Genomic DNA, 27162 nt, shown 5'->3' with positions numbered 1-27162 from the left:
ACCCAAGTTAAATTCTTTTTCTGGGTATGGTTTCCCCTTAATTATTTCTAATGAGATTTGTCTTGGTAGTCCGGGCACCATGACCAACTTCTAAAAACTGTATTCCTTTACATCTTATGAGCTACTTATTCCAGAAGTATACTTTCCAGGAATGGACACTGATGATGAGGTTGATGCACACATTTCTAGAGCTAGTTCATTGCTTAGAAGGCTCTGAAGGAAAGTGTGGGAGAGAAGAGGTATTTGACTGAGCACCAAACTGAATATCCACAGAACTGTTGTACTGACCTCTTTGTGGTATGCCTGTGAAGCCTGGAGAGTACACCAGCACTATGCTAAGAATTGTCTTAGGTAGACTCTGAAGATCACCTGGCAGGATAAGGTACGGGATACTGAGGTCCTTTCTCAAGCTAAATTGCTAAGCATTCAAATTCTATTGCAGAAAGTGCAGCTGTGATGGGCTGACCACATTGTTCATGTGTCAAATGTACATTTACCTAAAAGACTGTTTTATGGAGAATTCATGCAAGGAAGACACTCACATGGTGGTCAGAAAAAGTGATATAAGGACACTCTCAAGGTCTCGCTGAAGAACTTTGGAACTGATTATGTGACATGGGAAATGCTGGAAAAGGATCGCCTAGCATGGTGTGCCTACATCAAAGAAGGCACTGAGCTCTATAAGTGAAGCAGAATTGCAGTGAGATGTACAAACTTAGAGCCATCTCTACCCCAAACATGGTCTAATGGTGCCTGACTGGTGGTAGAGCACTCCGAGCTCACACTGGTCTAATTAGCCACAATCAGACATGCTGTACCTTGACTCCAACATGGTGATGTCATTCAGTGCTCTTCAAGCAAGCAAGCAACCAACCAGTCATCTTCTGTCCACTCCAACCATTAGCACTATTAATCTTTGTTAAATCATTTCACTGAGAAGATCCATAAGGACTTAATAGCAAGAATAAAATGATAGTGCCTAGAATCACCTAAATTACAGCTCTTTCACTCATTAAGTATGTTCAATATGTCCATTTGAAAAGGAGGTGAAACCTCTTTTATTTCCAATTGCCTGGTTTCTTTTATGCAAAGCACATAATATCAGATTTTCTCCAATCAAATTAAGTAGCTTATGAAAATGACAGGAATAAGATACTGTCTCAAAATTATCAATCAATCCATAAACGCTTATTAAGTGCTTTCTATGTGCCAGGCACTGTGCTAAATAAATACCAAGCCAAATTACTGAGCATAATTAGTGAAAAGCAGTGAAGTTCACTATACGGAAGGGGAAGGGGATAAAAAAATAACTTAAGACCCCAAAATTTGTGAGTTTTGATTGTGATTCTTCTACTGAATTGCGAGAGGGTGAGTCTAGAATTTGACCTCTTCCTGCCTTACCTGTAAAATAAGGCTCACAGGGGCCTCTCCTCTGAGACTTTGGTCAGAAATCTAATCAGTTAACTAGACAATCAATAAACATTTATTAAGTACTTATACTGTGCTAAACATTGTATAATAAAAATGATGGCCATGAAGCTTCATTAAAAATTATTACCAAACTGCGTAATTCTGAAGACAGAACTGTTCACCTAGCAATACATTTTAGAAAAAATGACCATTTCTATGGAAGAGGTTTTTATATATTATGTTTCAAACTTTAAAATACCCTGCATAAAAAAATCGTAATCTCAGCATCTACCATAGTCGTTGCTGTCATCACCACCACCACCATTGTTGTTGTCATTTTCATCCTGGTTTCATTAGTATTAGGAGCTCCCCCTGTAAGAAAACCCTCTCTACCATTCAGATAGCCAATTGTTTATTTTTTTTTGAAAAAGAGTTATATGGACCACTGTGAAGATAAATAATTTCCGGGGTCACATAGCCCAGTGTCATTATCTTGACTCCAAGGACAGCTTTTTCCCCATTATATCATAATGCCCATCATCACCATTACTATTACTACTATAGACTGCTGTTTTTTTAAAAAAAGCTTATGAGGTAAAGTCTATTTTAATTAGAATCTTAGAGGGTTCTAGCTAGAAAGGAGGACTTAGCAATCATCTGGTCTACAACTGCCACCCCAATTTTATAGAAGAAGCCATAGAGACCCCAAAAAGTGAAATCACCCAATGACTAGAGGCAGAGCCAGATCTAGAATATTGATTTCCTCATGGCTAGTTTAGAGCTCTTAGTGTGAACTGTGGCCAAATGGTGATCTGTTTCTTTTTTAGCTCTCAGCCTTTGCACTGTGCAAATGTTCCTAATCCTCTAAGATTGTGCATTATAATTTGCATTTGATTTTTATCCACCTAACTAAACTGAAAGAAAAGCTCCCTGCAGGCAGATATCCTGTTTTAATTGTGTATCTTCCCCTAGCAACCAAAGCTGTATACTCTAGACTCTTATTACAGTTAATTGTTTATTTGATGAATGAATTCATCCAGAAACCTCAGGAAAAGAAAAATGCAATTAGTTTATCTTTAAATTTCATAGCAAATAACTACTTATTAGCGCTGCTTTAAGAGAATATACTGTATAAACTTCACTTGCAAAATCATCCATTGATAAAAATAAATATTTTCCAATAAATCAGCTTTTGTTCAGTTAAGAAATTATATTCAATCAAAATCTATTGTAAAAATAAAATTGTATCTTTATGACGAAGTCATATTCTCTTTGCTTTAAGATTTTAAAGGCTTCAAAATTCTGAAATGAGGAAACAAAAATGATATTCACTGTAGGTTAAAGATGTACGGTAGAGCATGGCAGAAAAACGAGACACTTGAATGTTAGCTGAAAGAAAATAGGACAAAATTACTCAGTGTCCAGGTCCATTTACCCTTAAATTTCTTCCTTTTGGGAAAAGGACCAATTACTATCTTTTCTCTACAAATATTACCTCTAAATGGGCTTTAAAAACCCAATTCTATCCCAAACTCTTGCAACAGAAAAATGTCTAACAAAAAAAATCTCAAGTCCATCAGAGAAACTTGAAAATTATGCTTTCAAACTTATTTTCAGGCATCACATATGTGAGGAGAAAGTTGTTCACATAAGAAGCATGCTTACTTTCTCAAAGCATCTATTTTACAATTCAAATGAAATAATGAATGTATGGAAAAAAACCTTTGTAATCCCCAAATCTCTGCACAAGTGTAAATTATTATTATTGTTATTGTTATTATAGTGAATTCCTCTAGCCTTAAAAGAGCTAACCTGTCCTTAAATAAGCAATTTTCTCTCTGTTCAAAAACAGGAGAGAGCTGACTAGGAACTAAAAGATCATTTTAAAAGTCATGAAAGACTGTTTAAGTGTGTCCCTTAAAGCATGGTTTGTAACCACAGTAATTAGCAAAGAGTCTGTGGACCTCAAACCCCAAGGGAAGTGGGTACCTCTTTGAGAGTGTAGTCTTTTTGAAGAGGGAAAATCAAAGGAAGGAAATTACTACTGTATTTTCTTGCACCAGGGAGAACTCTCTCCATCACATATTTCCTGTTAAAGAGAGCTTATGATGGGTTATTTTCTTGTATTTCTTTTTTTAAAAAAATACGGATAAAAGAAACAAGAGTATCCTTGTCAATATCAAAGGAATTCATGGAGTCATCTCAATATACTCTCAATTGTGGACAGTTTAAACACTTTAGTAGTCAAATTATTCAAAAGGAAGATGAAGGTCTGACAATACCTTTTGGCATAATTTGTTAGACACCACCTCACAGACTTAATTCTCATAGATGTAGAGCTAAAAGAGAACTCACAGATCATCTGGACCAGCTTCTTTATTTTACAGATATGTATGGGTTTATGTAGATAAATTATTTATATTATATCGATTTATAGGAAATTGAGACCTAAGAGATTTAGTGATACCCTGTAAGTAGAAAATTGGCAATGCTGGACCTGGAGTTCAGGTTCTCTGACTAAACATGGCATGGGTCCCTTCTACTGTACCACCCTGTCTTTCCAGACCAACCCTCTACTTTGTCAGTGAGGAAGGTGAGGCCCAGATGAGTCCAATTACTTGACTAGATAACTATTAAATGATGATCTGACTGCACATTTCCTAAATCTAATGTTTTTGTACTATTCAATGATTCCAGTCCATCAGTCTACATTTGGGGCCTTATCTCCTTTTCCTCTTCAAAGACAAAGTACAGGAGCTATGGTCTACTAGTGATATATTACAAAACATCCACCACAATTTGGCTTCTGTTATGTAGTGAATAGTAGTCATATGGGTAGTATCAAGAAACTTTGGTGGTTGGGAGCTTTTTTGGTGGGAAGATTGGGGAAAGTGTACTAGGGGTAGAAGGCTGATGGTATGTGGGTTTTTGGCAGCACTTAGAGTGCCATGCCTGGAGTAAGGAAGACTCATTTTTATGAGTTCAAATCCAGCTTCAGACACTAACTATATGATCCTGGCAAATCTTTTAATCCTGTTTACCTCAGTTTTTTCATTTGTAAAATAAGCTGGGGAAGGAAATGGAACTCCAAATGAGTTCATGAAGAGTCAGACGTGACTGAAAAACAATCAAACAACAATAGGGGCAGGATGGCAATTCTAAGCCTAATACTGGCCATAGGGGCTCAAGGATACTTATCCCAACCATTCAAACTCTGGGAACAACGCAGAATGGAATTCAATAAAAGTTGGTAAATAGTATTTCTCAGATCTTAGTTGAAGTCCTTTAATTTTATTCTAGTCTCCTTTACATTCTAAGTATTTTTTATTCTGACATCAATATTTTAATCAAGTCACCATCCTTCTACTCTGATTCCCAATCAAGGCTTATCCCCCTGCCCCCCAAAAAGAAAAACAACAACAACCCAAAAATAAAAATTACTTAGCACTGGGCTATATTCTAGAAACTTTCAGCCTTACTCTACCTACTAACCTTTGTCCCCTAAAAGTTCCAGGTTCTTCTTCAATGTCATAGCTTCCTTCAGTTTTTATACCTGAAAAGCCCTCCCCAACACCTATCAGAATCTTTATTATCCCTTAAAAGTTATCTTAAGTCTCACTTGCTAATTAATCAGCAGGTACCTCCTAATCGAGGTGGGCCAAGCTATGTCCTAACCTGAAGATGCAAAGAAATAGCAAAAAAGCTTGTCCTCATGGGGCTTGCTGTTGAGAGGTGATATTTATATTTTTATGACATCTACATGTATGTAACTTAAAAACCATTTACATACATTTATCTCATTTCATCTTAGGATATCAGAAATCAAATAGTACTAACCCCATTTAACAAGTGAGAAAATGGAGACTGAGACTTTAAATCGTTTGTACCTAACTTGATGGCAGAACCGTAAAACAAAGCAATGTGGTCTGCCACAGTGCTTCCCTTTCCACTGTACCACTATCTTTGGTGAAGTCTTTCCTTAGCACTCAGACCCAATGGCAAACTCCTCCTCATCATAAACCTTGTAGTAATTCTTGACAATACATAATTGCTATGGTTATTATGCCTAGATTGGGTTTAGTCAGAGACAGTGTTGGATACTGGATGGAGAGCTGACCTCTCCATCAGGAAGACCTGGATTTAAGTCGTGATTCTGACACATATTGGCTGTATGATTCTGTACAAGTAATTTAACTTCTCAGCACCAGAAGTAACTCTCTAAGACTCTAAGTTGAAAGACTGTCATTGATTTGCATTGGTAGAAGAAGTTTTCTAATCAGGAGTTCTTTAGGCTATTGAAATCGCAGGCCTGGACCTATAAAAAAAAAAATTAAATGTCTGATTTTCCCAACTAGACTACGGAGAATTGGGACCAAGTCCATTTCTCTTTGGATGATTCAGAGGACCCAGAACAGTGCTTTATTTGCCTTAGCTAAACTTCTTGCCTCCATTCTTGCCTTCCTCTAATCCATCCTCCATATTACTGCCACACTAAACTTTCCTATGTGTACATTCTGTATCTGCTCTCTGCTTGGTCACAACTCCATAGAATGAGATACTCTTTCCAGGATAAGCTGATCAACGGAAATTTCCTCGTCAAGCTGCTTATTTCAACGTTGTATACATTCAACAACTTTTCAATTCACTTAGCCTTATGTCCCTGCTGATTAGAGGGCTGGAGGGTAGAGTTCTAAACTCCAACCAAAGCTTTCCTTTAGAGAGAGTAGAACCTGGACTCTGTAGCTCATTCCAATTTCCATCTGCAGCTGTGCTTGACCTCAGCTTCATGGCCCCCCTCTTAGTGGGTCCCTCCTAATGTCTTCCTCCTTCCTCTGCTTTCCGGCTTCCTCTTTCTACTAGATTATAAACTCCTTGAGGGCAGGAATTGTCTTTTTCTTGCTTCCCCAGTACTTAGCACAGTGCCTGACACATTGGAGGCACTTACTAAATGTTCATTGAATTAAATTGAAATTGAAACTGTCTAGATATGTTCACATCACTCCTCTGTTGAGAAGTTTAGGAGCTCCCTACCAAATCAAGTTCAAATTCATTTGCTCTCCACAATCTAGATCTTTTTCAATTTCATCTCATATTATCCCTGTCTATACATTCTATCTCTAGTCAAGCAGTACTATCATCTACATGCCTTCAATGCGCCTGTCCCTGTACTGTCTCTCACTGTGTTTTGCCTGGCACATGGTAGACATTTAATAAATGTTTCTTGATTGACTGATTTTGATTAACCTATTTTTCCCTAGAAATGTCTTCTCTTTCCTTATTAGCTAAACTCCTTCCCATCTTTTAAAACCATCTCCAGCAAGATGAGCACAGCTCCTCATTCCCCTCACTGTCCAAAGACAACAACATGAAGAAAATGGTAGGAAGTTTGAATAAAGGAATGGGATTTGTGGGAAATAAAATTCTTAGCACAGAAGACAAAACTTCAAAAATGGCAGAACACCACGAACAAGATCAATGAACCACAAAAATGGAAAAAGGCTTAAAAGTTCTAAGGACTCTTCCCTGATTCTCCATCTCTTCTTCTCACCATGACACAACCAACTTTGCTTGTAAAATTTACTGGGCACTTTCAATCAATCAATTAACACATACAAGGCACTATACTAATCTCTGAAGATACAAAAAAAAAGGCAAAATACAATCCTTGCTCTCAAGAAGCTTACAATCTAATGGGGGAGATACAACATGCAAACAAATATATACAAAGCAAGGTGTATACAGGACAAATAGGAAATAATTAGCAGGTAGGAAAACATTGTTCAAATCCCACCTCTAATACTTAAATGCTGTGCGACCTTGGAAAAATTACTTCACCTCTTTGAGCTTCAGTTTACTTATCTATAAAGTTAAAAGATTTGGGAAGAAAGGGAACAGGCATTTCTATAGCTCCTACTACATGCTAGGTGTTGTGCTAAGCACTTTACAAATATTATCTTATTGAGCCTTACAATAAATACTCCAGCCATTATCCCATTTTATAGTTGAGGAAAATGAGACAAGCAGGTTAAGAGATATGGCTGGGGTCATATAGCCATTAAGTGTCTGGGTTGGATTCGAACTCTAGGCCCAGTGCTCTTAACTGTTGCACCATCTAGCTGCCCTAGATTGTATCAGATGAACTCTAATGTACCTTCCAAGTCTATATGTACGATTCTATGAACCTGTGATATGTCTCTTTAATGCACTTATCAAATAATATTTGAGATTAGAGTTCTCTGTATTTATGTCACTCCCTACTAGACTATAAATTCCATGAAGGAAGACACCATGCCTTATCTAAATTCTAATTTCCCTTAGTATTTAGCACAGTGATCTGCATACAAATATTTAACAAATGCCTATTGAATTGCATTAGCTATTGCTTTAATTTTCTACTGCCTCATAGGTGGCTGACCCATTTAAATTCAAATCTTTATTTTTATCACATCAATTATCTTTTTGTAAAAAGACTTCACTTTCTCCTTAATTAAAGTAATGTAATGAGATTCAAACGTACAAAATAAAAAATGAAGCTCTGATAATCATTCTTTTATCTAACTGACTTCATATATTACTACACCCTGTTTTATGATACCCCATTATAATTCCTTTTCTCTGTCCAATAAAATCTGTTTACTAGGAGTCCAGAGATCTATGGTGTAGTGTCAGTTGTATCACCAAGGAGAAATGTGACATGAACAAGTCATTTAGCCTATCTGAGTATCATTTTCATTGTCTGTTAAATAAGGGGGACTATATATGATTATCCCTAGGGATGATTTTCATCCTGAAAACTGTAAGCTGTAGTATTATACCTAATCCTATATCCTATTCAGAAATCACCAACATCACTTCATTTTAGAAATTATTGTGGCACTTTGGGCAAGGCGGTAACATCAACTTTATTTTAAAAAGTCAGTGGTCTTACCACCCTTTTATCAGCGATGGAGGGCACCTCACTTTTCATTGCCAAATCACACTCTAGCCCTCCTTTTAAGCAATGGTCAAGACTCGAGTCTTGAACAGATAACACAGATATCATTAATCGAAGGGTAGTACTATGTATGATTCAGGGCCTGGCACAGTAGTTGTGGTAGGCACTTAATTTATATTTCTTCAATTAGAGACACAAGTGTCTCCTCCATCGAGCCTTCAAAACACTAGCCCTAACTCAGACTGCCTCAAAACAATCTCAGCAGCTCCAGGTTTTATGGGTCCCATTTAGAACAATCTACCTCAAGCTCTTTAGCAGCCATAAGGCCATGTTTGATACTTCAATTTTAATTCCCTGAAAGAGTAAACATCTTCCTATTGTCCTTGGTATTCAGTGGAGGATCAGTAAATAAATGGAATGAAATCCATTTTACTGCAGTCCTGGGGAGGGTTTCTTTTAAAAGGCAGAAGCAACATAAAGCTGCCTATTATCCACTCACTTTATAAAATATGATACTATGACTTAGTATAGTTAAAACAAGACACTATGAATTAATAGTTATATGCTTCACTCAACCACTGAACTGACCCATTAATTCAAAAAATGATGTAAATGACACAGGAAGCAAAGGGTTTGTTTATTTATTTCTATTTTAGAGCATTGGAAATGAAATGAGAGCTGAACTTTTAGTCTAGAGAAAGCATATATTCCAAAATAACTGAAGTTTAGTTATATTTTCCAAAATAAGCCAATCAAAAAGTATTTATTAAGCACCTATTCTGTGCCAGTCACTGAGCTAAATGCTGGGGAGACAAGTATAAAAATAATTTAAAGGAATTTCATTTTTTTCAAGGACTGCCTTGGCTGGCATAATGAAATGGAAAAACAATGATCATATATATAAGTCAAAATTTAAAGTTGACGTAAGTAAATTTAGAAGTAAAGACTATGACTTCTCACTTTTTGTGATTTTATTAATCCTTTTGCCTAGAGTTCCTATATTTATCTATTTGGAAGAACAAAGTAAAGAAAATTACTAGAAGAATTTCAATGAGGTCTCTAAAAGAGATTTCAATCCAATGAGAGAAATATTCATTAGGTGCTCTTATGTGCCTACTTAGGGCAGCCAGGTGGCACAGTAGATAGAGTGCCAGTCCTGAAAGCTGGAAGACTCACCTTCCTGAATTCAAATCCAGCCTCAGACACTTCTAGCCGTGTGACCCTGGGTAAATCATTTAACCCTATTTGCCTCAGTTTCCTTAATGGTAAAATGAGCTGGAGAAGGAAATAGCAAACCACTCCAGTATCTCTACCAAGGAAACCTCAAATGGGGTCATGAAGAGCCAGACACAACTGAAAATGACTGAACCAAAACATGTGTCAGGACCTGCCACAGACCAACGACCTATTAATGAAACTGTTTGATCTGCGTTATTGTGAGAGTGAGAATTCTTCATGGATATTTCTTTAAATTTAGTCTTCTTCACCTTTCCCCCATGAAACCTTTTAGTACTCTCTAACCCTCCCTTTATTTCTGCGTATTCATAGAACCTGGTAAAAATAAAGGGAGGATTAGAGATCAGTAATGGCATTAATCTTAGGTTTGATTTTATGATGGCAGAGTGGTCCATGAGCAAACTTTAAATGGAATCTAGGTGGATGCAATTCCACTCCCAGTTAGCCTGACAGGACCAAGTCATCTTTAATACAGTCAGTAAACAATTGTCAGAAAGCCATAACTTCTCTGTCCCTGTAAACCTAGACCATATGAAATTTGGTGACCCAGATCTGAAAAAACCCATGATTTCTCCAAACATCTAACTGGCAGAAACAGTTATTTACTACACTGGATATTAGAGTGATATAATTAATCATTTCAGATTGACTTGGGGAAAAAAAAAAACTTCCTAGAAGTCCAGTCATTGAAGTTTATTATCGTTGCTATGAAACAAACTTTTTTTTTGAAGAACAAAAAATGAGGAAAAAAATGTCTCATGTACTTCCTGAGCAATGGATGGATTACTGACAATGGATGATATCACTAATAGCCAATTATGAAGCTCAGCATTCCAGAACTCTTTAATAATTTGTTTTGAAGAAATGCTATTTCCAAAAACTTAGAAAGCCCTGAATATTATTTACTTGGCTATGTAATGAAAGGAGGGGGGCAGAATGTACAAACATTTTTTATGGAAATGTCTATGTAGAGAAGAATTTAAGATCATACAAAAACATACAAACCAGTATAACATAAACAAAAAGACCATATAGGCTGTCCCCAACTTACAAATGAGTTGTGTTCCAAAAGTTTGTTCCTAAGTAGACTTTTTAGATCTTGGAACAAAACTCCCCATGGAAACAATGTCATAAATGGTGGTTAGGCTTCCAGATGAACCCACAAAACCTGGACTGAACCCTTTAAGCATATCCTGAGTTGAACAGACCTTCATAGGTTGGATTGGTAACAGCTCATTTTTACAATGGAAAAGTATGTTCTTCAATGAGCAATCAGGAATAAGGCAGCACTATGAATGCTTTTTCCCTCTACCTCATGCTGTAGGGGTAAGAATCCTGTGCTTTAGCTTTGAGGAGGGGAGTGAGTAGCACATAGTATCTAGTCATATGTGTTCCATAAAACAGGTATTTGCAAAGTGAGTTTATAAATTCAATAGGCATTTACAAACTGGATTTCCAAATTCATATCAAAAAAGGATATGAAAGGAGATAACGTAGCTTACCAAATTAACCAGGGAGAAGAGATAATAGATTTATTCTGAGAAGTTTATTTTCAACTGCAGTGCAGGGGACTAGCTGATGATGACCCAGTCTTTTGAGTTAGATTTGCTTTTCTTGGGATGTCATACAAAACATGCTTACATATCACCTGCCTGTGACTGAGGAGCTGGTCATATCTGGTCACCCAGAGCCTTCTTCTTGGTTGAGGAGTCAGAAGGTGTGATGACTCGTGAACTGCTGAGATAGAATTGAGGATGCCCACAGAAGGAATGACCCAACCCACAATTAACCATGCTTCTATCACTTCCTGGCTGCCACAGATACAGAACTGCTTTGAGCCGTTTGAGGTTGGGGGACATAGGGAAGAACAGCTGCTCTGTGCGCCCGTGAGCACGCTGCCCTTGGTTCTGAGATTTCTCAGAGCCATCAGAGGTCCCATTAGCAGCTGGCGTCAGCAGCAGAATCTGCTGGAGTGGTGGTAACCAACAGCAGAGGAAATACTTATAGGTGAGGGTAGAAAGGTGGTCTGCGTAAAAGCAGCTTCAGGAATTTTGACCACTCCTCCCCTCCCCCCATAACAGAGAAAAATGCTGGCTATTGATTCTAGAAAGGCACCTATCCACTGAGCCCAGAAGGAAACTACACCTAAGGGTGACCTTATGAAAATTACATGAAGGGAGAAAAGATCTTCTGGGACCAGGAATCAGAAAGTACCCCTTGGTCATACATATCTTCAAGACACATGCTCACTCTCTTCAGGGACCTTGCGTTGTCTTCAATGAGAGAGTGTGTTCTGGTACCGGTACCGTGCGGGGAAGAGGGGGCTTTTGTTAAGTATTTATTGCTCTTGTTCTACCTTCTTAGTAAATACCTTTTCTAAAAGCTAAAAAAATAAGTTCTACTGGTTGATTGACAATGGATAATAACACTGGAGAGGGGCTTGCAAGACACAGAACTAGAAACCCAAAGTCCTCAGGGTTTATTCAAGTTACTTCCTAAAGGAAGTAGCACTCAACTGACCTCTGGGGATCCAACCAGCCAGATTTAATGGGAGTTGAGAGTATAAGTCAGAGAGGGTGCTACATAGATATTTCACCTTTAAATTTATCCACAATTTACAGGCAGCTACTAAAACTGGAAAATTAAAGTCAGGAATAATTAGGTGGTTTTCCCCAAGTAGACTGTAAGCAGGAATTATTTCAGTTTGGGTGTGGTTTGGTTTTTTTTTTGGATAGGAAGGTGTCTAACAATGCCTTGCATGTGGTAGGTTTATTGAAACTGAGTCAAACTTGTACATGGGGACCATATAACATTTCGACATTTAATGGAATGTGCTTCCAAATATCTGATGACTTTCATAGGCATAAGCATATTGAAAATATTGTAGAAGAATGGTAAAATATTTTTTGTTGACATAGGAATTTTTTTTAAAAGAACACATTTAACACATACCCAATAAAGTACTAATAGGCAAAGGGAGTAATTGATAGGGTTTATGCCTATACTTTTATTTATTAAAAATCAATTCCAAAATGCTTTACTTTGTAAAGCATACAAAAAAATAAAAATAAGGCCTGTGACTTAATGAATAAATGAAAAAACAACTTCATAATCACTAAGCATTTACTATATGCCAAGCATTGTATCTGGAATATTTTTCTCTGCTAAATTCAGAAGAAATATTAGTTACACTTATATGATTTGTAATGATTTCTATGCTAAAAATGACCAGTATATGAAATCAGAGTAGACAGCTGATGTCAGTTCTTCAGAGGCAAAATGCCATATATTTACAATGGCTTTTTTTTCCTCTCAGACATTCTCATGAACTCAGATGATAAGACAGATTAATTTTAAAGCAATACCCAAGAAACCAAAAGTATTTTATTTAAATTCATAAGACATTAAATCTTATTTAACGTTACACTAATACCAGATTAACTGCCTTCAGACAATTCACGTAACTACTTTTCCTCTTCTTTCCTCTTCTCCCATTTACATCTATCTATTGAAAATCCTTTCATCCTTCAAGAATCTGCTCAAATGTTGCCTCTTTCACAGGGGCTTCCCTGATGTCCCTGGTGGAAATTATCTTACTATATCCTGTTTTGCATTAAAGTCAATTGCAAATCATGACTACTCCATGTAAGTTTCTATTAAGGCAAAGGACTTTTTCTTATTTCTCTTGGTATTTCCCTCAAGGCTTGACAAAATGCTTTAGGCTAGTAGATACTTAAGAAATATTTACTGACCTGAATTTTGAATTTTTTTTTGACTTTTCTCAGAAATGAATCTAAAGATAAAAGAGAGTACCATAATTATGGAGAGAAGTATAGCCCTTTCACAGTATATTCTAACCTTCCTCTGGTGGTCCTCTGTAAAATCTTCATTCCTCCGAGACTGCAGGACTTCCCTTCCCACTGTCTGTTGTGCTGAGAGATATCCTCTGGAGAACAGAGGGATTCCAAATGTACTTCACTGAATATCCCATAAGCATCTTGGACAAGAAGGCAGCATCTATAAAACAGAATTCCCATTTTCTATTTTAGTCCAAAATCTTGAGATTTACCTCTGGTTCTTTATAAATATAGGTATTCTAGGTAGACAAGTCAAAGTCTATGGTTCAGCCTATTAACTTATATTTTGGGTTCTGATGTTGGGTTTGATTAATTAAACAGGAGCTGTTATGCTATTTTACGATAAAACTACCCTCCCCCCACTTTTAACAAGTGGTTTAAAATAAAGGAAAAGAAAAAGGGAATATATCTTTGGTACTTAGAGTCAATGTTATAGCTGCTGGTCCATCCATGATGGCTATATGCTGAAAACATTTATATTTTGTCCTATCCTTGGGCAACAGAAAAAAGTTTCACAGCAATGCACAATGAGAGGAAGAATTAGGCTCTTTTGTCAGGAGTTAAGTTTTAGTATACATTTATGATAACAACAATAACAGCTGATATTCATAAACTGCTTTATAGTTTGCAAAGCACTATAACATATTGTCTCATCTAATCTTCACAATGATGCTGTGAATTAAGTATTATAGGCATATTCATACTCTTTTTACACATGAGTAAACTGAGGCTCAGAAAATTTACACAAATTACCTATGGGCTCACTATTTCAGATTTTAACCCAGGTCTCTCCTGTACTCTAAGTCCAGAGCTGTATATATAACACTATGCTTCCTCTGACACAGCACATTTCTTGACACTGGACATTTGGCAAGGGGAACCAGGACACTACTTGGCAGCAACATGAAGAAAATAATAAAAATAACTACAATAATAGCTAACATTTATGTAGCACATACTAAGAGCTAAGCATGGTGTTAAGCACTTTACAAAAATTATTACAAATGATAATAGGTAGGAGATGCTGGTATCTCCTAAGTGCCTTGATAAATATAATCACAAAGATAACTGTTTGATAATTTCTTGATTACTGTCCTCTGGGGCAAAACATGAAGAGAGCTATGCCCATATGTGACAAATTTCAATCGTGCCATCCTTGAGAAATCATTTATGACAATTCACAGTCCCTTAGGTTCATAATGTAAGGTAAAATTTTGCAATTGATGATTATTTGGGCCATGAAAGGACTTACACTTTCCCGTAGACATAGGGCATGAGATTAGGATCTATGTTATAAATAGATTTGGAAGTCATAAAAATTTTCTTAAAGAAGGTACCTGAAAATGCACGTTGAAAAGCAACATTAAAAATCTTTGTGATGTACAGTTATCACTACTTATAGTAAGAGAAATATAAGTCAAAACAAATCTGCAGTTTTACCTCCCTACATATGAATTGACAAAGATGACCAAAAAAGGAGATTTGTCAATATTGGAGGGACTAGATATCAAATTTGAATTAGGCAAGAAAAGTGATGGCATTGTTTGTATCCTTTGACCCAGATATTTACTACTGGGCTTTATGCCCCAAGGTGGTCAAGGTCAAATGCATACCAAAATATCCACAGCAGCACTCTTTGTCGCTGTGGTAAAAATCTGGTAGCAAAAATCTGGAAACAAAGTGAGTGTCCCTTAATTGGGGGATGACTGAAGAATTATGGTAAAGAATATAATGGAATCCTATTGTGCAGTAAACTAAAAAATATCAAGAACTCTAGGAAAAGGGAAGATTTGGACAAACTAATGCAAAGCAGAACAAGCAGAATCAAGAAAATAATTTGAATAAAGAAAGACTACAACAATGTTAATGGAGAGATGACTAAAAGGAAGCTAAACTAAGGAATAGAAAAATCATTGAAGGTCCTGAAGAACAGATGATGAAACACACCACCCTCCTCACAGCAGAAGCCAAGGACAACCAGATACTATCATTCACTGTTGAAAGAGATTCTGCTAGTGTTTTTCTTTGTTACAAAGAAGGGTTCAATCTAGAATTGGGAAAGGTTTTCAGTGGAAAACCTGATATATATCACCTGCACCTTAACTGTGATATAAATAAGAGAGATTATGATAGAAGAGAAAAGAAAAGAGAAATAATAAAATAATTCATGTTGGGGGTGTAAGCTCAGTTCCATCTGGACAGTCTCGGGCGGGTAAAGGTGAGGACTTCTAAACCTTAGAGTTCTCATGAGGCCCCCCAGGGAACAGCAGGGAATTGAGGTGTGAGACTGGGCTATCTCGTGCATTTCCGCCTCTTCCCATGGGAAACATGCTGGGAGAGAGCATCCCCGCCCTCAAGATTGGCCCAGTTCTGAGCACACCTATTGTTGTCTAACAGGCACGGTATTCAGGTGCAAACTATGCAGCGGGAGAGCTTAAGTAGGGTCAGGAAAGCCTGAAGGCGCTCTTAGCGCTGAGGGGCCCTTAGAGGACAGAAGGCCCTTCTTCCCTCTCTCCTCTCTTCTTTCTTCCCTCTCCCCTCTCTCCCCACTTCCACTTCTGCTTCCATTCTCTTACTGTAAGATCTTTGCCTCCTTGGGAGATTCCTTGCTCCCCAGGAAGAGTTCCCCCTGCACATGTAACCAAGACCCTGAATAAAGCCTAACCCTTGTTCGACTCTGGAAAGTGTCTTCTCTCATACGTTTATCCGGTTTGGCCAGCCGAAGACCTGCGATAGGTAAGGTAAGAGTCGGGTAGCCCTTAGGCCTCTAGGCCTGGCAAATTCAGTCACCCTCTTGTTATGCTCTGGTTTGGGGGTTGAATTTCTTGTTCATATTTACATCTTTAAAGGCATATTAATTCATCAAGCAAAATTATTCCCTAAGCAAACACTGTATATTATAGATAGGAGCAAAAGAAACCCAAGGCGGAATATTATATATGACAAATGCTGGGCTAGGATACAAAAACAGAAGCCATACAGTCTCAATCAGGCTCAGCCCTCAAAGACCTTACTTTCTAATGGGGTTGGCAACATAAATATATACATGTAAGTGTATGTATAACATACAGAAAATGGATACAAGACCATTTTGGGAGAAAGCAGACCCAGGATAAATCATGATGAGAGTGAACTTCAAAGGAGAGGTTGCTGAGTCATGGCTAAAGAGGAAGAATCTGGAAGTGGTCATGGGGAACCAGGAGCATTCTCACTCTCTCTTAAGGACCAGTGAGTCAGGAGTGATGAGAGAACGTGCAACAAGTGGTGGAAAGGATACTCAAAGGCTGCTGAGTCACTGGACGGGGAAGTACAAGTCTCAGTGAGAGCCTGAAGATGGAAGAAGCATATGAGAGTAAGAGATGTGAAATCAAGAAAAATTTATTAATTTTAGAATGGGAGTTCCAGAGACACAGTGGAAGAAACACCAGATTTGGAGTCAGAAGTCTCCTCTGCCAGTTACCTGTGTGACTTCTGGTAATTCAATTCATTTTTAGGAAACATTTGTTAAGTATATAAATCACTCAGTCAGTCAAGAAACATTTTTAAGTGCCTATGAGGTTTCAGGCACTATGCTAAGCACTGGGAATGCAATATGAAGCAAAAGACAACTCCTTAAGGGGAACCAAATGGAGGAGACAACAAACAGATATGTATAAACAAGTCACATGCAGGATAAATAGAAAATTATTTTTTAAAAAGGGAAGGCACTGGGATTATGAAGCCTTCCTATAGAACATGGGATGTTAATTGGGAAGCCAGCAGGTGAAGATGAGAGGGAAGAGCATTCCAGGTATGGAATCCCTGAGCTCACAAGCTTGTACTGTACTGGTATTGGTATGACAGTCTATTTGCTCTATCCCATAGAATATAAGCTTTTGGAAGGCAGGAACTATTTCACTTTTGTCATTGTGTCTCCAGAGACTCTCATAATGCCAGGTGTGTAGTAAGTGCTTAATAAATGCTTGGTGGTACAACTTCTCTGAAATTGAGTTTCCTCTTCTATAAAATAAAGGGATTGAACTAGATTACGGGTGTTTAATCTTGGAACCTGTGAACTTGAAAAAAATTGGGTTTTCTTGATAACTATTTCAATGTGATTGGTTTCTTTTTGTAATCCTTAGGATTTTGTTTTATGCATTATTTCTAGAGGGGGTCCAGAGGTTTCATCAGATTACTAAGTGGGCCCACTGACACAAAAAAGATTAAGAACCTCTAGATTGGATGATGTCTAATGTTCCTTCTGGCTCTAAGTCCTATTATCCTATAATGTCTCTTGGGATGGATGATTGAGTCTCTTCATTAAATGAACTAATTCCTGTACTGTCTCAATATCTCTTCATGTTTCTCCACTAAAGTCCTACTTGGATGCTTTATCCTGGCTGGAGAAGATCCTGAGTTCTTGAAGCATAAATATTGTAAGTAACACATAACTGGAAGCCTTCCACAATGTCCCAGTAACAGACTGTAAATGTCTGTTGTCAAAGAATTAACCTCATTTAGGACTGAGAGATTTGTCACCAAAATACTGGCCCAAAGGACAAAGCAACTAATGAAGCTGAGAAGAGTGGGAGCAGCAAGACTGGATTTGAACAAGGAATCCTCCTGATTCCAGGCCCAGTACTTTATCCACTGGGCGACCTAGCTGCTCATTCCAAGGATTAGGCTAACCATATGAGCACAGGGGATCCTTACACTGATGAGATCTCAGATATTTGAAACTTTACGCAAAACACAATCTCTCAGAAGCCTAGTTTAATAGGTAAAAAAGAAGGGTAGAGTGCTAGGTATGGAATCAGGAAGACTCCCTCTTCTTGAGTTCAAATCCAGCCTCAGATATTTACTAGTTGTGTGACCCTGGGCAAGTCCCTTAACCCTGTTTGCCTCAGTTTCCTCATCTTTAAAATGAACTGGAAAAGGAAATGGGAAGCCACTGTAGTATCTTTGCCAAGAAAATCCCAAATGGGGTCACAAAGAGTTAGATATGACTGAAATAATTGAACAATAAAAAGGACACTGAAAGAGATTTCTAACTTACCTTCCAGATCTAACTTTCTGTTTCAATTCTATATAGAAAATGGAAATACTGATAGCTATTCCAGATATATTTTTTCTTTGAGAATCATAGAAAATGAGTAGTTTCCATTTTAAACAACTTTTATTTTTTTCCTTAATTTGTAATTTTAAATCCCCAAACTTCCATTAATGATTACTGTATCACTTCAATGGAAATGGGAAGTTTCCATATTCTGAACTAGTAGCTCTCTTTCTTACAAAAAGCAGTTATGAAGAAGTGCTTAGATCCAATGCTGCAATTTGTAACAATGTTCAACAATTCTATTACTGTATTATACAATTACGACTATATATTTTATATGCAGTTGCTATGTAATATATATGTACATATGTCTATACATCTCCACAATAATCTGCAGAACAAGCATCACATTACTGAATGTTTAGTGAAATGGAAACATAAAGATGGAGTTTAGGATTTTCACAGGAACCCTCAAATTAATTATGACATCATGATCTTTCTGAGGGTACTTATAATTTCCATTTACCTTCCTTATTTCTAAAGATTATTGGTTCACCAAATAAACTTTAAGGAGTTCCACTGAAATTCATTTAAGCCCATTAACTTTTATCATTGAAATTTTCCTCCTTTTTGGTAAATGGTTCCATAATGTAGTTGTTATGGAGACATATTTCCTTTATCTAAGAAATGTTCTAAAATAGTATTTTATTAACTTTTTATTAGTCAAATATACAAAGTGACAAGTGACAAGAAATCTAAATTTTAGTTCAGTATTTTATTGCATCAGAAGAGACCTAGCAAAAAATTTATTTCCCCCCTTTTCCTGTACAATATACAACAATAAATGTAATAAAATCCACTGCTTGGCTGAGAAACACATGGAGACATTTACCAGTGTTATTATGTATTTCTTTTTTTTTTTTAAAGAGGAAAATAATGAGATAGTAACATAATGGCTACTGAATTCTTGGGTAGACATATAAAATAACATAATATTGTACAGACCTGTAAAGGGAAATACATAATATTATAAAGATCAGTAAATGCCTACTCTGATGCCTCACTAAGGCAGGCAATGACCTGGAGTTCCAGCATTTCAGACACTAAGCTAGAAAGCTTCAAGTGTGGGCCAAATGACCCACTGTCCAGTTTATATGATTCTTCTGATCACAGTAAGTCATAAAGGTCATCTATTAAGATGTGTGGAAGTTTTGCAACTGTACATAGTTGGAGGAAATCTTTAGATGGAATGAGATCTCAGAGCTTTTAAAGTATTTAACTTTTAAAAGGAGCACAATGAAATTCCAAATTACTTTTCCAAGATAATCTTTGTGGTGACTAACTACTAGAATTTGAGAGGATGCCTATCAATTGGGGAATGACTGAACAAGGTGTGGTATATGATTGTGATGGAATCCTACTGTGCTATAAGAAATGATGAGCTCAGTCATCTTAGAAAAACATGGATAGACTTGCATGAAATAATAAAAAGCAAAAGAACAGAACCCAAAGAACATTGTATATAGTAGTAGCAATATTGTTTTAAGAACAACTTTAAATGAACAAATAATTTTGACCATTATAAATACCCAAATTAACTACAAAGCACATATGAAGGAAGATGTTATTTGTATCCAGAGAAAGAACTGATAAATTGAAATATGTGCAGAATAATTTTACATACATATACATATTTATGTCTAATGGGATTTCTAGGGTAGGGTCAGGGGAGAGAAAGGATAAAAAATAACATGATAACTTTATCATATTTTTAAAAAGGAATAGCAAATTGCACATAAGAAATCTTCAGTTTCATGTGCAATCATCTTTTTCTAAATCATATTATATTATGGGAATGCTCATTTTATTCCATAAATTAAAAATAAAATAAATTTTAAAAGATAATCTTAGAGTTTGAAATTATCTATATAGCTAGCTATTTTTGGGGAAGGAAAATAAATGAACTACTAATATTGTCCCAATGTAAAACATAATTCTACTTTGTCTATGAAATCATCATTGACCTGAATATAATCACTCATCATTTTCCTTTGATGAGCCTCTGCGTATAAAGGTACACATGCAGAGAGTGGAGGTGGCTTGGTACAATGGAAAGAACGCTGGGTTTGGATGGAGTTGGCACGACCTCAAGCTAGGGACTTCAACTCTCTGGGCCTCAGTTACCTCCTCTACCAACTGAAGAGCTTAGATTAGATGACTTTATTCTGGCTTAAATCTATGTTCCTATGATCTTTAGAGTCAGAAAGAACTTGAGACACAATACAACAGAATACACTTGTGCTCTATATACTTACTTGGCTAGCCTCATTATTAAATTATATTGTAACATATAATTCTGCAAATCCTTACAGCACTTGGCAATCCTTTGCAAAAAGTAGGCATTCAAAGAGTTAATGATGGTGATAATAAAAAAATAACCTAAAAATAATAACTTGATATATTTAGAGATATTTTAGGCAATGAGGTGGTACAGTGGATAGACTGCTAGGCCTGGAGTCAGGAAGACTTGAGTTCAAATTCAGTCTCAGACACTTTCTAGTTGTGTGACCCTGAGTAAGTCACTTTACCTCTTTTTGCCTCAGTGTCCTCATCAGTAAAATGGGGATAATAGCACTGACCTCCCAGAGTTGTCGTGAGGATCAAATGAGATAATGATTGTAAATCAATTAGCAAAAGAGTCAAGCACTATATAACTGCTAGCTAATAGCTATTATTTCAGAACGCCATGCCACACTGTAAAAAGTGGATTATAGAGCTATGTGGAAGTTTTCCAGCCAGATTCTTTTATTTTAAGAGCCTACATTAGCTTCCTATAACAAGGAAGTTACTTATGCAGCAAAATTTGGCCCAAACTTAAATTTTCAAAAAACATATTTAAAATCTATCTTATAATAACAAAATGACATGTAATAGATTATGTATTATAGACTGTTATCTACAGAAAACTGCACCTGTGAACTAATAAAAAGGAAAAGAAATGCTCTTATCACAAGTCAGCAGAGAATAGTTTTATTAGATGACCAGGACTAGCTAGGTAGTTTCATTTCAAAGTCTGGAAAGGTTTTATTAGTTTTATGATAGTCATGAACAGGAATGAACAGAAAGTTAGTACTGTTCCATATTCTTAATACTTGTTCCTGAAGAGGAATGTGTCTAATACACCTTGCTATGGCTCAAATGTATTTGGCACTCAAAAAAATTTGTTAAACAAATTTTCAATCATACCTATGTGTGCTTGAAATGGAATCAATCCCTGATGTAAACAGAAGGAAGTACAGAAAGAAGACAAAAATATGCAATAGTATCAGATTAAATTTAACGTATACTTAAAAAAAACTTGACCATAATAGGTCCATTTCATATACAAATATTTTTCCATTTCTATTTGTACACTGGGATATTTTTGTTTGTTGAAGTTCTCAGTAATTTTAATTTCAATTAAAAATAATTAGGCTGAATGGTCACTTTTCTTTCCTCATATCACAGTTGACAGAAAGTAAAATTCACTTTAATGTATTTATACCTAGCATAGGACATTCACAATCATTCTCAAAAGAGAATATAACTGAATTCACTGTTTTCTCTGGATCAAACTGGTAGTGAGTTACATGATTATCTTCACTAGGCTGACCTAATGAAGCACGGATAACTCCACCATCCCTACTACTTCTACCCCAAATGCTTTGTTATCCAAATGCCAGTTTGGAAGGTCAGAAATGAAAAAGAGAAGGTAACCTAAAACAAATATTGTACTGTTTTCTTTAAGAACAGTTCTCTTTCCCACAAAGATACTACCCCTCCAAATGAGTACCGCCCTAAATTATTAATAAGCACCCACTATGTTTAAGGTTAGAGATACAAAGATGAAATAAGATCTGACCCCTTACCAAGATATTTATCAGTACCCTCCCCATCATATTTAGTTTATTCACATATATAGAAGTAAAGATTTATATGAATAAAAATACATATCTATATACATACATACATACATATCTTCATGAATTTACTTTTATAAAAATCAATCAGAAGACAAGATTTCTTTCTTTTTAATGAAATATGCTGGGAAGTAGTGGAAGAGTAACTATATCCAACTTGTTTGCCTTTTGTTAACCCTGGCATTTGCCTAGCCTTTATCTTACATAACTAACTTAGATAACTTTATCATTGTTTTACCCTAGGGAGGATCTCCTCTCTTCTCTCTTTTCTCTCTTTCTCTCCCTTCCCTCGCCCTGAATATCTAGACACATGAAATGCACTACCACCTTCCTTTTGTGCCCACCTCCACCCCCCAACTCAATCATCAGAGGCCCAGTTTTCTGCCTACACAGTTCCAATTCTGGAACTTGTCAGGTCAAGTCTTGAGGTGGAGTCTTTTACTCCTACTAGTACAACTGGATTGAAACTTCGACCTTCAGGACGCCACCCAAACTGGATTTAACTTATCAGTAACACACACACACTAAAGTCAATCCATTTCTCAATGCAGATCAGGAAGGCTTATAGGACACAGCTGTATCTCTTTAATCAGTGCTGGAGCCACAGATCTGAACAGACTAGGGCTGGTTCATCAGCTTGTTTTTCCTGTATCCCCAGAGATAATCTCCAGTATATGATTCCAAGTGCAATAGAACACAAATTACTTTGAATACTTCCCTTACAGAGCATGCCCATCAATCTATTCTCCTCTACTCCTCCCCCAAACCTTCTGTGTCATTTGTGATTTTTCCACTCCTGAAGGGTGTTTATTCTGTCCCTGAAGGAGGGACAATCACTTACTGAGGTGGTGCTTCACACTGACAGCTAAAAATGATGGCCTATTCGACATTTAAGCATAGTGTAAGACCTGGAAGTGTCAGCCAAAGAATACGATGGTAGCAGTCAGCTTTGAAAAAGTGAGATGTTAAATCCTTTAGATGGTGCCAAAGGTGGAATTTTAGTTTGACTGTCAGACAAAATTTTAAGATCCAAGTGGGAAATGAGCAGACAGAGGCCACAGGAAACATGGGTACATCCTCTGTAGGATAGGAGATAGTACAACATGACTGGAAGCCACCTTGAGCCTGGCAGAGAAAAAAGGTGTTCAACAATATTGAAACAAGGAAAGAAATTTTCAGAGGGAAGGACAGATTAGGGACTAATAAGAGAACCATTTACCACTACCGGGAATATTTCCTTTCTTTACAACTCTAGGCATTACACATAACACCCACAGAGATAATTTTCCTCATGCTCTCTCTTTGTAATTGTAAGCACAATACTATAGGTGCTGGTATTTTCCCATTAGTTAACTGAACATCACTTTGAAATTCAGAGCCAGTAACTAGGTAACGAAAGTCCACGAGAGACATTTTTCTTGCCCTAAATAATGCCACAACTTAAAATTTCATCCTTGGAAATGAAATACCACTCCCTCTATGGGACAAGAATTCATCTAGTAATGTGGAATGTAGAAATTTGGGAAACATTAATTGGGTTATAAAAACTACCTATTTTGTTGGCCCACTAAACTGATTTTCGGGGTATCTGATCTAATATAAAGTCTTCATCAGCCCATCTCTTATCCCTATGAAGTCTGCCTTAGCTTCTTTTTGTGCATTCTCTTCTCCCAATAGATTGCAAACACCTTGAGGACAGGAACTGTCTTTCTTTTCCTAATTTGTATCCCCAGTGCTTAGCATAGTGCCTAGCACAAATGTTTACTGATTACTGATTATGAGGAGTCCATGGTAAATTAAATATATAAATACTACTACAACTCCCCCAAATTCATGTACACATAGGCAGCATGTATGTACATATATACATATACATACATACATACATAAACACATACGCAGAGAGAGCGAGACAATGGAGAATGTGTTTTTTTTTTTTGGTCAGGGACAGGGAATATACAGCCTTAGGGCTAAATCTATATCTCAATTTGATTTCTGGAGACTAATGAGGGGATAGTTTTAGACTCTCCTCTACTTAATCCAATAAATAGAATCTTTCTAAGATTAACATTAGAGCAGTAGAAGACTAGTGAACAGTGGTTAATCAGGTAATCAATTTTCAAAGGGCCTGAGATAAGTGGTAACACTCTAAAGCCCTAGCCTGAGTAAACAGCAGGGTGTGACCTTTGGTTAACACTAACCTCAAAACCTACTAAATCAGGCTTTATCTCTGCCTCCCTCTTGTTTTGGGGCTTCTCATTTGATACTGAGAATAACCTTTGAGGTAAGTACTACAGGTAGAACCACACTCATTTTATGGGTGAAGAGACAGGCTGAGAGGTTAAGTGACCTCTCCATTATTACACAGCTGCTAAGTGTCAGAGGAAGGATTTACATCCACACTTCTCACCACTCCAGGTCCAGTGATCTTACCAGTATACCATGCTGCCTGTCAGTGAAGCACATACATCTTTAGTATTTACTTTACTTAGTGAGTTACGGGCTATATTCTCTACTCAATTTTAAAAATGGGTAAGCTAAACATTTTGTATCTCAAAGAAAAAACAACTAAATGTTTTTATAAAAAAAATAAGCCCTTGCATATTTTTTTTCTGAGTATTTGACATTTCTTTTTCTGGGAGGGCAGCTAGGAGGTATAGTGGATACTGAGCACTGGGCCTGGGGTCAGGAAGACTTGAGCTCATATCCAGCTTCAGACACTAGTAACCCTAGGCAAGTACCTTTAACCTTTGTTTACCTCAGTTTCTTCATCTGTAAAATGGGGGTGATAATAGCACCTATCTACCAGGCTTGTTGTGAGGATAGAATGAGATAGTTATAAAGTGCTAAATGTTACATAAATGTTAGCTGTTATTATTACCATTTTTAATAGGGAAAAAAAGTTCATGCTTTGTAATGCTCTATAATAGGGTTACCAAAATCAAGACTAAAAACCAAAACGAAGATGTTGTTTAACAACAGAAATCTAGAAATAGATGGGTCCTCTCCCAACCTAAAATCATTGTGTGTATTTCTTTTGTTCATATCCTACAGTTACTTATCTGTGAACATGCTATATTATATCTCTCAAAAGAAGGCAAGGTCCTCGAGGGAAGAGGCTGAATCACATCTGTACTTAAAGCCCTTCACATGTGCCACTTCACAGAAATTTGGATTTAATCAAAGGGCCTCACTTGAGGACCTAGTGGGCCACATGGGGTCTTGGAGCAGCAGGTTCCTCACCCCTGCCTCCTAGCAGAGTGCTTGGAACATTGTAGGTGTCTTAATAAATGCTTGCTGATTAACTGATTACTAATAAACCCAGCTCACCTTTCTATAATGCCTTTATGCTCAACAAAGTACTTTCCTTATAACAATGCTCTCTCATTCCATGATCCTTCCTTCCAAACCCATCGCTCTTCCCAGCTTCTGTGAAGATGGCACTTTGAGTATTGTACCTTTTCAACCTCATTATCCATGACTCCTGATTCAATCAAAAGTGCTTTCTTCCTAATTACCAGTGATTTCTTATTTGCCAAACTTGTAATGGTTTTTTTCTCAAATTTCATTCTTCTTGATCAACCTGCAGCATTTGGTACTGTTGACCACCTTACTCTTACTCTGTCCTGTTTAAGTGACTGAAAACAATGCCACCTATAAAAACTCTCCTGTGTGCACGTAAAGCACCAGAAATAGAACAGTCCAACCTATTTAAAAATATTCCAGAAGAAGATTAATGGGTTCTGACCATTTATTAAAAATAAAAAAATATAACATCTTCTAATTGGTTTGCAAGAACATCAGGAAAAATGGAAATTGAATAGCTGAATTTCATCAAAACCTTTGCATAAAATGAGTATCATGCTTTAATAAGAACAGCCAAGGCTATGCTTCTTTCACTGGTATTTATATATCTCTGTGAGGCATCTTTTTCCACGATGGCATACATCAAAACTAAAAACTGAAGTAAACTGAACTTCTAACTACACCTACCAATCACAGCAGCACAAAATATTAAACCAAGATTTTCAAAAGTAATGAAGCATATTCAATCATAGTACTCTACAGAATATTTCATTATTAATAATTAACAATCATCAATTACATATTAATGAGAGCAGAATACTTTAATGCTTTCAGTAAAGTATTAAATGTTATTTCATTTTATTTCATATTTTTCATTTTTATTTTTTGCATGATTATAACATACATGACAGTACATGTATATAATTACAGAGAAGTACTTCAAGGAAATATGTGCTCAAAAATCTTTTCGTGTGTAGAGCTTCAAAATTAAAAAAAAAGTTTAGAAACCACTGGCTTAAAAGCCAAGTAAAATGAGTTAATATTTTCAATTTGCATTAAAATTCTTATGATTCTATGACTGAATTCTTAAGAACTCAAGTTTGATTCTTTCAAGTCCTATGTAAGTGAGCTACTGCTAATTTTCAGGGTTCTATTAAACACTTACTTGTTAATGATTATAAATGCACAGCTTGGGCTGTTTGGGAGTAGAGGGGGTGGTGGTGGAATGGGGAGAACAGCCACAACCTACAACCTACAACCTGAAGCTGTTTCAACCTAGGGTTTGGGTTGTGATAACCTCCAGTTTCCTAACTGCAGCCACACACAGAGAACACTTTCCGTGCTTACTCCTGAGCTCTTGTGATAGATAGCCTAAGGGTTATAAGGACAGGGAGGCAAGGGTAGGGTAAGAAAAACAAGGGTTCA

General features: G+C 36.7%; 1 protein-coding gene across 6 annotated transcripts in view; it reads right to left on the bottom strand.

Annotated features, from left to right (window-relative positions):
• SPIDR (scaffold protein involved in DNA repair) overlaps positions 1-27162 on the bottom strand; it is a 571461-nt gene that overhangs the window by 125772 nt on the left and 418527 nt on the right. For all 6 annotated transcript variants that reach the window (XM_072604554.1, XM_072604549.1, XM_072604553.1 and 3 more), the window contains one exon: positions 13439-13597. In XM_072604554.1, the coding sequence (XP_072460655.1) occupies positions 13439-13597 (159 nt within the window). The remainder of the gene's footprint in view (positions 1-13438; positions 13598-27162) is intronic.

Source organism: Notamacropus eugenii, chromosome 4 (assembly GCF_028372415.1).
Source record: "Notamacropus eugenii isolate mMacEug1 chromosome 4, mMacEug1.pri_v2, whole genome shotgun sequence".
Lineage (NCBI taxonomy): Eukaryota > Metazoa > Chordata > Mammalia > Diprotodontia > Macropodidae > Notamacropus > Notamacropus eugenii.
This window is presented reverse-complemented; position numbering and strand designations above follow the sequence as displayed.